This window comes from Rhinolophus hipposideros, assembly GCF_964194185.1.
Source record: "Rhinolophus hipposideros genome assembly, chromosome: 17".
NCBI lineage: Eukaryota > Metazoa > Chordata > Mammalia > Chiroptera > Rhinolophidae > Rhinolophus > Rhinolophus hipposideros.
The window spans coordinates 10,897,147-10,909,926 of NC_138063.1; the positions used below are offsets into that span (position 1 = coordinate 10,897,147).

The 12,780-nt window shown below is 40.8% G+C and overlaps 1 protein-coding gene across 2 annotated transcripts in view; it reads left to right on the top strand.

The window, feature by feature from the left end:
• The window catches only part of PIGN (phosphatidylinositol glycan anchor biosynthesis class N), a 94,700-nt gene that overhangs the window by 73,883 nt on the left and 8,037 nt on the right, over nucleotides 1-12,780 (top strand). Inside the window, exons 28-30 of one of the 2 annotated variants that reach the window (XM_081078066.1) lie at nucleotides 845-887; nucleotides 3,222-3,274; nucleotides 4,644-5,033. In XM_081078066.1, coding sequence (XP_080934192.1) covers nucleotides 845-887; nucleotides 3,222-3,274; nucleotides 4,644-4,740 — 193 coding nt within the window. In that variant the 3' untranslated portion in view covers nucleotides 4,741-5,033. Of the gene's footprint in view, nucleotides 1-844; nucleotides 888-3,221; nucleotides 3,275-4,643; nucleotides 5,034-12,780 lie in introns of those variants that run through there. The other variant, XM_081078065.1, reaches the window with a different exon arrangement.

A 12,780-nucleotide genomic window follows, 5' to 3' on the forward strand; every position in this document is an offset into this window, starting at 1 on the left:
TTACACGCTTAGGTATTTTTCCTAGAGAAATGAAAACTTGTATTTGCATAAAAAAACTGTACATAAATGTTTATTGCAGCTTTATTTGTAACAGCTACAAACTGGAAACAGTCCTTCAGTGCTTGAATGGTTAAGCAAACTGTGGTACGTCCATACAAGGCAGTACATCCGTACTCAGCAATAAAAAGGAACAGACTATGGTACATAAAGCACCTTAGATGAATTTCAAGGGAATGGTGCTGAGTGAAAAAAGACAATCCCAAAAGGTTACAGAGTGTTTTATAATTGATTCCACTTCTACAACACTCTTCAAATGGCAAAATTATAGAAATGGAGAGCAAATTAGGGATTAGGGATTAGGCGGGAGTCGGCAAGAGGATAGGTGTTGCTATAAAAGAGTATCCCGAGGAATCCTTGTGATGGGGGTGCATTCTGCATCTTGACAGTATCAGTGCTAATATCTGTTTGTAATATTTTATAGTTTTGTAACATGTTACCATTGGGAGAAATTGGGCAAAGGTCCTCTATATTATATCTTAAGATTGCATGTAAATCTATGATTATCTAAAATAAGTTTAATTTAAAAATCATCATTTGTGTCCCTTTTATAGTATTGAAATAAGTATTCAAAGTGTTAAGTAACATTTTTAAAGTCCAGCCTGTCACTGGGGGACAGTAGTCCATGATAATATGAAAAGAGCTTTTGTCAAAAGTAGTATTTTCAGAAGCAAAAATACTGTCAGGATATTGGGTTATTTGATTTTTCTCATTTTGATTTTAATGTGTTTTTAAAACGTGCCTGTTGTATTATATGTAACTTTTTTTTCATTTTCTTTTTTTTCAGTCTTTTTCTCATGGTTCTCGTCATATCAGACATTATGGCTTTGGTAAGACATTCTTGGATCTTCAGTATCAATAAAATTGAGAAGCTAAGTGCTGAGTTAATTCAATCAATATAAATATGAATGCATTTCCATACATGAAATCTTTAGATATTGAGTTATAAGTGCTGGCATAATTTACACATATAAATTACTTTCTTTTTATATGGTTTATTATGCAGTAAGTGCTCTTTTTAAGGTGTGGAAAGCCTTCTTACTTAATTTATTCGAATCTGTCATTTTATATCTAGTCTTCCATGGTGCAGTATATCTGAAATTAACTTCCATAGGAAGTTAACAGAAAAAGCTAACTTTAGATTTTCCTACTTGAAATGTTGATTTTTAACCCTTTTTTCAGCTTGAAAAAGAAAGGGAAAAGGGAGGTAGAAAGGGAGGAAGAGAAGGAAGGAAACAGGAAATAGAGCTTTTCCAGTGGGAAGATGTTAACAAGATGGTATCTCTAATGAATTAATTCTGACTGAGGAGCGTATGCGTGGGCCTCTTGTATTAATAAAAAGTGTGGTAACAAAAAGAAGAACCTATTTTGCACCTGCAAGTTTGGGGGTTCCCAAAACTACCCTCAGGTTTGACAATTCACTAGATGAACTCAGAACTCACCAAAAATGTATTCACGGGTATGGTTTATTCCACGGAAAGCATGCAGGTTAAAATCTGCCCAGGGGAGTTCAGGAGGGGTCCAGATGCGGCGCACTGCTCGTCCTCTGCCTGCAGCCAGGACAGCATCCGTCACGCCTCCTGCATCAACGTGTGACAGTCCCCTCAGAGCACTCACTACCAGCCAGGCCCACCGTAGCCTGGGTGTCCAGACTTTCTATTGGGGCTCAGTTCAATGCTGTTCCCATGGCTGACCTTCAATTTCCAGTCCTTCTAGAGGTAGAACTAGGAACACGTGGCCCAAAGCCCCCAACATAAACCACATTATTAGACTGTTTGGTGGCAAAGGTCCCCCAGGCAAAACATTTCTGTCAGTCATGACAGCCCAGCAGCCTAGAAATCACCTCTTAGTAGCTGGAGACAAAAGACAGGCCTCTCTTGGGATAAAGTTAATTCTTCACTACACAGCATCCCATGCTAGAAGTGATTACAGACAGCAATTACAGTAACTTCCCACTTCAGATTCCTAGTCATGTGATTTAGAGGAGAGCATTTTTGTGTTGTGTTGAACTGGATATTCAATGTAGGCATATCCGGAGATATTGCGGGTTTAGTTCCAGGCCACCACAATAAAGCGAGTATCATGATAAAGCGAGTCACAGTCATTTTGCTGGTGGAGGGTCTTGCCTTCAGTTTATAAAAACAAAACAAAACAATGCAAAATACACCAATATCGGTGAAGTACAATAAGGTGAAGTGCAATAAAACATGGTATGCCTGTATGTTTCTGAAATTGACCACACATAATGTTAGAACAAATCAGTTTTCAGTTTTGCTCCCAAAGTGGCAAATAGGCAAGACATGTTAATAGAAAAGAATTGAAATTCTCCGACTTCACAATTTATGTTAAGAGTCAGATTGCCTAATTTAACTTAGAAAGTCACCTGTGGTCAGGCCGCTGCCTCCTTGACTGATATCATCTCTCACTTTGCTTCCTCATTTTCTCTACCCAGCCACACCTGGGACCTGCCGAGGTCTACCTGGACTTTCCATGTTTGTATAGTTTACCCCTCTGTCAGCAACATTCTTCTTCCTTCTCCCCAACCTCCTCTTTCAACTGACTCTGACTGTTTACAGATATTTAGACTTTTTATTGGGGCAGCCTTCCCTTATAGTCTAGTCAGGATATGTACCCCTTACTTTCTGCTCTCATTCATAATGGCCTGTATTTTCTGATAACACTCATCACACACATGCGCCTGATAATTTCACTGACTCGTTCACTAGATTAAACATTTCCTAGAAGAGTGTTTATCTCCAGGACCTAACACAATAATTAACACATAGTAGGTGGTCAGTAAATATTTGTTGATGGATGGATGCTATAGCTTCTTGAGGTCTTTAGTATTATTTAGTATATTTTATTAAAAGATACTAAATATCTTTATTTACTATGGTTTTCTTTATTCTAGTTATTAACAAATGACACTTTTTTGTTCATTTGGCTGAATTGAAATGCTGCTTCTGGCTTTTAGGCTGTTGCTCATTTTAGTTCAACCAAAAATTTCAGTAAAGGGCATACGAGTACTCTTACTGATTGTAATCAGATAGTGGTTCGGAGGGGTCAGAAATCTGAAACACATAATCCTAAAACAATATTGTTTTTTCAACTGAATCTAAATAGCCTTTGTTTTTAATGGAGCCATATTTTGTTTTATTTTACAGCATTTTTTCTTCTTGGTCAAGGATTATGGCAGCTGGCTTGATATTGGAACAAGGTATAGTATATATTCACATAGAAATTCTTAAGAGTACAGTGAAAACAAGTAACGTGATATCTTAGTATGGAAGGTGTCAATTTGATTTTTGAGGTAAGCATAGCAAGCTGCAATTATTTTAAGCCTCTGGAAGTGAGGCCCACATCTCAGTGCTCTGCATTAACACATTAGCAGATGGTTTCCTGGGGTGATGTGGGTGCAGATGTTAAGTGTGGCGAGAACTACGGGACAGCAGGAAAGTTGTACTAGAAAATCTGCTTGGATTTCAGAGTAGATCACTCGTGAGTCTGTATTCTCATAATCTCTCAGTCTCTCTTTAGAAAAATGAAACTATTCAAGTTATAGTGTGAATTTTATGTGGCAGTTTAAACTGCACGTAATCATTATCTGCTTCTTAGAATCCTTAATATGGGAACATTTTAACATGTGATACCTATCACATTGTCATTTGTAGTATAATCTGAACAAAAAGGCTGATTCCTCTTTATTATGATTTGAATGTCAGTGATTGCTATCATCTGTTAAATTTCTTCTCTGAGAAAAAGAAAGCAAAGTTGATCCTTTTACCTTTTTGTTTTCAAATGCATTCGGAGACAATATATTTTCATAGACTGATTTTATTTCATGTAGTCGGCATTTATGCAGCACTTGTGTTGCCAAGAATCGTGTGGGTTTGGGTGGCACACACTGTACTAGACATCCTGTCTTCTGTGCCTGTCTGTTAGGCAGCTCGCGGGTTGTACGGCCTGGTTACTTACATGCAAGGTCTGTCTCCCCCATCTGATTGGGATCTCTTTCATTCCATACATGCTAGGCGTGTAAAAGGTATTCCATAGATCGTTGATTGTGTTTTCATTACTCTTAAGGTTGAATGCTTAAGGAAAGTTTTGATGTCTCCTTCTCACCAACCCTCTGATCCCAAAGTGTCCAGGCACATAGTGGGTCAGAGTGTGAGCTGTAGACCAGAGCACCTGGCATTGAACTGTTTTCTGCTACTTTTTAGCTGTGAGACCATCAGGAAGCGATTTAATCTCTCTAATCTCTCTCCTGTCTCTTGTAGACGTTTTGAATGTATTAATCCATGTAAAGCATTTAGCACAGTGCTTCAATACATGGAAGCTATTATTATTGTTAGTCTATAGATCCATTTTTTTATCCTTCATAGTTTTCTTGTATTTTCTGTAGCTTTCATTGCTTTCTCCATAATTTGCTACATTTTTCATTTTAAGCGTAGGTCAAAATTTTATTTGGAAAATATTCTAATGAAATAGAGCATTTTGTGTGTGTGAGTTTTATTTTAAATTGTGATAAAATATACATAATATAAAAATTGACCACCTTAACCTTTTTTAAATGTGCAATTCAGCAGCATTGAGTACATTTCAGACTGTTCTGCACCTGTCACCACCATCCATCTCCAGAACGCTTGTCATTGCCACATCGAAATTGTGTCCATTGAGGAATAATGCCCCATGCCCTTTCCACCAGCCCTGGCAACCATCGTTCTACTTTCTGTCTCTATGAATCTGACTACTCTGGGTTACCTTATATAAATGAAATTGTAAACTATTTGACCTTTTGTGACTGACTTATTTCATTTAGCATAATGTCCTCAGGGTTCATCCGTGTTCCATCTGTGTCAGACTTTCCTTTCCTTCAAAGGCTGAGCAATATGCCATTGTATGTACATATCACATTTCGTTTATCCAATCTATGTTGGTTTGGGCTCTAAATAAATACCGAGGAATGAAGAGGATGTAATTTTCACATGTAAATTTGCATCATTAATTTCTGTGCAGCATCATTAATTTACATTACACAAATTAAGAATTGGGTTTTCTTTGATTAGCTTGAGGAGGTCTATATTTACCTGGCAAATTTTTTTCTTCAAAGTACAAACTTTATGATTATTACCAGTAATACATGTGTAAAACATAAAGCATTTTTAAATATCCATAATCTAAATTCAATTCAGCAAATATTTGTTAATTGCCAGCAGTACCCTAGGTGAGTTGCTGGGAATGAAAAAAAAACCACAGTTTTGGGCTCTCGGGGAGCTTAAGGCTGGAAGAAGAAACAGATTCATGAGCAGGTAAATACGGTTCAGTGTGAGAAGTTCTAGAGAAGTCTGTTTGGTGCTATGGGGACATTCGTCAAGGAAAGCTTATTAGGGGAAGGACTGCTTAAACACTGCAAGGGTGGGGTTCAGAGAGCACACTGCGTCACAAGATCTAAGCAGAATGTGTAGAGTGAGAAAATTGGGAGATCTAAGTGGCACTGACATTTAAAGGCAGAGAATAAGACATGTGGAAATGAGACTGAAAAAGTGGCCAGAAAGGCAGGAGAAAACCAGATGAGAGTAGTATTGTGGAAATGAAAAGAGCATTTCCGGAAGGAGAGAGGTCATCCAGAAAAGACATAAAGGGGTGCGTTGACCTGACGAGCCTGGCTAGGGAGGCTTCCCTGGAAGGATTTACTACTAGACTGCTGCTCTGAATCAGATCTATCGATTTCTGGGTGAGGACTGCAGGCCAAAGATAATGATCTGTCTCCTCTCTCCCAAGACCCCAATAAAATAAACAACCCCAGCCAAACTGAAAGAATGGGAGAAGAATCATCAGCAAATGCGAGTTCAACAATTTCCTAGAAGATGGATATTCAGAGACAGGAAGCAGCAGCCCAGAATCTATCAGCGTGTCCTGCCAAAAGAAGAGGGAGCTCCAGACTCAGGCAGTAATGTGGAGGGTAGGAAGAGGTGAGGCAGGGGGAGCCAGATGGGATTAATGGAATGTCTGTTTATAGGCTCTCAACGTGCTCTCCACGTTGAGAGGAGAGCACGTTGTCTCCTCCTTCCTCCTCCCTGTGCAGGAAGTGCTACAGGCATTTGACTTACAGGGAAAAACCAAAGGGCACCTGTAAAGAGACTGAAAAAATGCCCGGGAAGAATTTCACTGCTCTGATATATGTGACTCCACCTCTAAGTAAAACCATACCCCATTCTAGCATTTGCAGCCAAAGGACAGAGGCAGGCACCCTTCCTGCCCATCCTGAAATATGATATAGCAATTTCTATCATATTCATACAACTTATTGGCAGCCAGCCTATTTGTGGGTGAGACCTAGAAAGAAGAGACTTTCTTCAAAAGTTAAATACTCGTGTATACTCACCCTATGACCCAGCAATTCCATGCCTAGGTATTTGTCCAAGAGAAGAAAAAACATGTTCATGGAAAGACTTGTACAGGCATTCTCATAGCAGCTTTATTCATAATAGCCTAAATCTGGAGGCAACGCGATGTTCACCAGCATGTGAATGGATAATGAACTGTGCTCTATCCATCCAATGGCATTCTACTTACCACAAAAACGAAATGAGTGACTGATGAACTCAATTACATGGATGATCTCAGAAACTTTATATTAAGTGAAAGAAGCCAGGTACAAAACAGTACATAGTGTATTATTCCATTTATAGAAAACTCTAGAACAGGCAGGATTAATTTCTAGTCACAGAAAACTGATCAGTGGTTGTCTGGGGTTGGGGCGAGCTTGACTGTACAAGGGCCTGTGGGGAATGCTTTACATCTTTACAGTCATGATGGTTACATGGGTGTACCATTTGTCAGTACTCATCTAACTGGACACTTAAAATGGTTCCATTTTCTTATATGTAAATTATACCTCAAAGCTGATTCATAAGGAAAAATATAATAACTAAAGTAACTTAAATTGAACTGAGAAGGATATAGTATAAGTAGCTAAATCCTCCCTTTCCTAGCAAGGCCTTCATAAATAATGTTTTAAATGGTTTCATCAGTGTACAGCAACGTAAAAGATACTGATTCATGCAGAGGTAACCACCAGATCTAAAAAGAGAAGTGGTTCAAGTGGTTGGTTGCTCTGAGAAGTGAGTGAGAAGGAATGAGGGAGTTGCTTTTCATTATAAATCTTTGTCCATTATTTGGCTTTTTTAGTATAGTACTGCATGTGTGACTGCGCTATCAATAGAAGGGAAATGCATAAATGAGACAGGAGGTCAGGAGGTAGAGTTATAAGTAGAGACTACTTCTGCAAGCTTAATTGGAATGGGGAGGAAAAACAGGGCGTATCTACATGGGAATACCTCATGCCTCTCTAAGGAGATTTTTATCATCATCTTGTTTTATGCTTGAGCGTGAGTAATAATATTATAGTTGGAGGGAGTGAAGTGTCATTAGTTCCGATGACCCTCTGTCAACGCTGGGTTCTGGAGCCCGTACTGGGACCCAGAGGGAGCAAGCTCATTCACAGAGCAGAGGTACAGAGCTTCCCACAGGGCCCGAGCCAGGCTGTGCATTGCAGCAGGAGTCCCCAAACCCAGCAGTTGGTTTGTGGAGATGTGGGCCCTGAAAGACAAGATGAAGGCATCTCAGAGACTTGGGAATCGGTCTACACTGGGTAAAAGACAAACTAGGACGAAGCTCAAACCTGAGTGGGAGGTCCAAGATGTCAATCAAAGGATTGCCCACAGTCACAGCACAAATAACCAACGTTTGTGTTGTGCTTCAGTGTTCACACTATTTGCCAACACGTTATTTCATGGGATCTTGACCACAGCACTGCGGAGTAGATACTGTTTTTCACGATAGATATATTCACTGTCTCATTTGCTGGGTGAAGACACTGTGGCCCTAAGGAGACTGTGACCTGCTCGTGTCGCAGAGCAGGTCTGGAGGGCAGCACCCCTGTAGCCAAGGCCGTGGTATGCCCACTGCCCCTACTCAGAGATTTTTCCAAAGTGTGCGTTCTGTAACTCTAGAAACTCTTTGTAAAAAGCGGCTTTGTAGCTAATCCTATATTTGTGGTTGTTGCAAAAGAACCATTGACTGCAAAGTTTTGAATAATATAAATTTAGGATTTAAAGGGGAAATATCGATTGGGAGGGTTTGAGCCAAGAGGAAAAGCATCTCAGGTCAGGAAAGTACTGTTTTTGGCCAGAAGCCTTTGTTCAATATACAAAACAAAGAGTCATAGCTTCAGAGAGAAAATGCTGAAACGCAGGGAGTGAGGTGGGAGACAACTTCTGACAGGGGCAGGGTGTTGTGATGCAGGCACAGGCAGAGGGTACCACTCGGCTTGCAACTGGGCACGGCCGGCAGAGTTGTTTCTGTGTGTCACATAGTGAGTCTCACACTGGTGACTCTGCTCACCAATTGGTGCTGTGAGGTAAAGAAGACGCAGTGCTGGCAGAGTTAAAGGAATGGTACGAAAATCCTGCATCCCTCCTCGTCCAGAAAGTATTTTATCTCCTTCGCAGTATGTCTTATTGCTTCTTTAAAGACAGCCACCATTTTCCCCGGAAAAGTCTGGGATGTCTTTCTTTAGAAATGTTAAGCTGTTTTAAGTCACGTAATCACATTTGTCTCTTCTCCCTTCTGAGATCATGAGAAGTTTCCAGGAACTATTTGGAGGATTGGGTTGTTTTGCCACAGAAAAACTTCTATTGAAACCTAGGGAAAAGCCAGGTTAGGCAGTAACTGAGAAAAGTTTAGGATTATTGAGGAAGGTATTAAATTGATACTATAATTAGTATTAAAATGTCATTTATTGCACACAGTGTATTATGAGTTATTTCATTAGTTATGTTATTTCATTAGTTCTCATGACAATGATGTGAAGATACAGTAAAGTGGAAATACAATAATTTCCATTTTACAGAGGAGAAAACTGGCTCCAAAAGACTAAGATTACACAATGTGACATAGCTCTGTTTCATTCTTTTGCATTGTATGTGCATTTAACATATAGATAATGTCTTCAGAAAACATCATAGTGAGCACTCACCGTACATAAAACATTCCCAGGCTTGATCGGCTGGGCCGCAGGGGTCACTGGGGTGCCCCTCTCGGGAGGCAGGTACCTACTTCATCAGAATATTGCCCCAGGGATCCGAGCACTGAGTGGACGGTCCCTGGAAGCATCTGACTCTGACCCGTGGCGCCTGCATGCGGGGAGGTTATGGTCTGACACAGGTTGTGATGTGTGGTCATTACTGTACAGGCAACACGCGGTTAAGGGCTGTGTGAATACAGAAGGAAGGCCGCCTTACGTCAGGCTTCAGCGACAAGTGTTGTGCCAGGTCTGCTTTTGAGCTGGGCCTCAAATGAAGGGTATCATTTCAATTGGGGGCTTCGAGGTTTGAGAAGAGTATTTTAGGCAGACAGAATGGATGTGAGCAAAGCTATAGAAGTGAAAAGCCCAATGCACACTTTCGTGAAGTGAGATACATTACTTGGACTTCAGAAACCGTAGGTGTGCTAGAAAACCGCCTTTGGGAGCCTTAATTTGGACAACCTTGAATACAAAGCTACAGTGTACATTCTATTCACATGTAAGTGAGAAGCCATATTTTTTGGTCCTAGTTGAGCTTTACCGTTTTAGATATTTTTTTCTACAAGTGAACCATTACCTAGGAGTTCGGAATTTTGACCACCTTTTTCATATAAGTTTATTCCTTGAAGCAAAGAGTGGGCAGAGTGTCTATCCGGAAATGGAGACACTTGACTGAATTAGCACCGTCAGGGTCATTGTCCCATGTGTTCCTGGCATAGTAACCTTAGCAGCCAGCCTTCAACCTCTGATTCTCCTGAAGTCACCTGTGCCCCAGGCGTAGTGTTTTTCTGCTTTCTGCAGTCTCACTCTCCAGGCTGCACTGGTGCTGCCAGGCTCTGCAGCTCCTAGGACTTGGCACCAACTCCAGGCTGCCCACTTTCGCTCTCTTTTTTCTTGATAGATTTTTCTTTCGTTTTGAAAACTTATGGTAATATATATATATATATATATATATATATATATATATATCTCACAAAATTTGCCATCTTAACCATTTTAAATATTCAGTAGTAAGTATATTCACATTGTTGTATAACCAGTGTTTAGAATTTTATCTTGCAAAACTGAAGCTCTGTACCCATTAAACAAGAATTCCCCATTTCCCCACCCTCAGCCTCTGGCAACCACCATTCCACTTTCTGTCTCTATGAATGAGGCTATTGTAGGTACCTTATCTAAGCCGACCCACACAGTATTTGTCCTTTTGGGACTGTCTACTTTCACTTAGCATGTTGTCCTCAAGGCTCATCCATGTTGTAGCATGTGTCAGAATTTCCTTCTTTTTGGAGCCTGAATAACATTCTATCATATGTATATATGACATTCTGTTTATCCCTTCATCCATCAGTGGACACTTAGGTTTCTTCCACCTTTTGGCTGCTGTGAACATGCGTGTGCGTTACCTGTTCAAGCCCCTGCTTTCGGTTCTTTCACATAAATTCCCAGAAGTGGGGTTGCTGGGCGGATCTATTTTTAATTTTCTTAGGGGCCTCCATAATGTTTTCCATAGAAGGTGCTCCATTTTACATTCCTACCAACAGTACACAAGAGTGCCATTTTCTCCACAGCCTCACCAAACCTTGTTTTCTGTTTTTGTTTTGGTTTGTTGGTAGCCATCCTGATGGGTGTGAGTTGTTTCTCATTGTGGTTTTGCTTTGTATTTCCTTAATTATTAATGATATTGAGCATTTTTCATACACTTGTTGGCCAGTTGTGTATTTTCTTTGGGAAAATGTCTATATTCAAGTCCTTTGTCCTTTTTTAAAAAACTATATTTTATTGGGGACTATTGGGGAACAGTGTGTTTCTCCAGGGCACATCAGCTCCGTTGTCCTTTAGTCTAGTTGTGGAGGGCGCAGCTCAGCTCCATGTCCAGTCGCTGTTTTCAATCTTAGTTGAAACACACAGCTCACCATCTCATGGGGGAATTGAACCAGGAACCTTGTTGCTGAGAACTTACCCTCTAACCAACTGAGCCATCTCGCTGCCCCTCTGGTAGCTCAGCGGCAGCTCGTTGTCTTCAATCTGGTTGTGGAGGGTGCAGCTCACTGGCCCATGTGGGAATCAAACCGGCAACCCTGTTGTTCAGAGCTCGTGCTCCAACCAACTGAGCCATCCGGCTGCACCAATGTCAATTTTTAAAGGGTGTTATTTGTATTTTTTTTATTGTTGAGTTGTAGGAGTTCTTTATATATTCTGCATATTAACTCCTTATCAGATATATTGTTTGCAAATATTTTCTCCCATTCTGTAGGTTGCCTTTACACTCTGTTAATCATGTCCTTTGATGCACAGGAGTTTTTAATTGTGATGTAGTCCATTTGAGCAGTTTTTATTTTTATTAACCTGTGCTTGCTCGATCATTTTCAAAAGAGAAAACCTCTGCAAAACTTGCATTTAACATCGAGTGTGATGTTCTTCTTGGCACTTGTGTGGTACCTTCATCCTTATTCCTTGCATTCCTTTACAATTGGCATGGGAATAAAGCATTCATCAGAGCAGAAAATAATAGCAAAAAGAGAGACTGCAGAGGCATAAAGCGAACAGTAAGCACTGTTCAAACCAAGGAAGCAGCGGGAGCGTCAGCACTCACAGGCAAGTGCGGTGGGGCCCCCTGCAGTACTGGCCATTAGAAAGGTGTGAACTCGACGGTCAGTACTAGTATTGATGTATGATACATAGTAAAGGATGATATAATCGATAATGCTGCACAGGGTAAAAACTATGCTGCGGAAACAGTTTGTGGTAGTATTTTTTGCAGTGGGAGCTGCCCTCCCTATAAGGAGACCGTACGTTCAGCTCTACCTGGAACAGTCCTGGGTATGCCTGTTGTCCTGGGGTATTCATTGCACCCTCATCTATAGAGCATTAAAAATCCAAAGTGGATGGGAAGATGATAAAGGCATAGCCAGTTAATAAGTTATGTTAAACCTCAGTTTATCTCAGTCTCAGGGCTTCATCTTCAGGGTCTAACTCTCATAGGTTAAATGGGGTGCTGACTGTGAGAGACGTCTCAAAGGCAAGTATAATAGGGGATGGCAGAGCTACTTCTGTTCATCAGGCAAAGGGCATTGAAGTAGCCTGTGTAATTCCCCACATACTCTCCTGGTCATTCTTGCCAAAATACCTCCTTGCCCTGCTCTGTCTGTCTTCCCTGTCTCTTACTGTGTGGTCCCAAAGATGCCCACTTAAGAAAGGAAGATGATTGCAGAAGGGAGGGTAGGGAGTGGAAGGGGTTGGGGTGGAGAAACAAAATGGATCTGCGTTAGTGCAGTTAGGCGTTCTGAAGGGAATTGCCCTGACTGATGCTGCAAGGCGCGGCTTCTGCTGCCGCCGCTGCTCTTACTGGTGTTAGAATTCTACAGTCTTCTCTTTGTATCCTATACGGCAGTAATGGCATGGCCTGCCACACTGAGCCACGTGGCACAGGTCGAAGGGTTAGGAGTGGTTCGTGCCTCTTCAGAAGCACCTAACTGATTGCCAGGAAAAGGTTTGGATAATTTGGGGGTGGGGGGCGGGGCGGAATATGCTTTAAGATCAAAACTAAAGCACCCTGTAATAGGGTTCACATATTAAAACTTCATTATTGTATTGCTGCTTTTTATTTATGAGAATGATGCTTTTAAGTTTTGGTT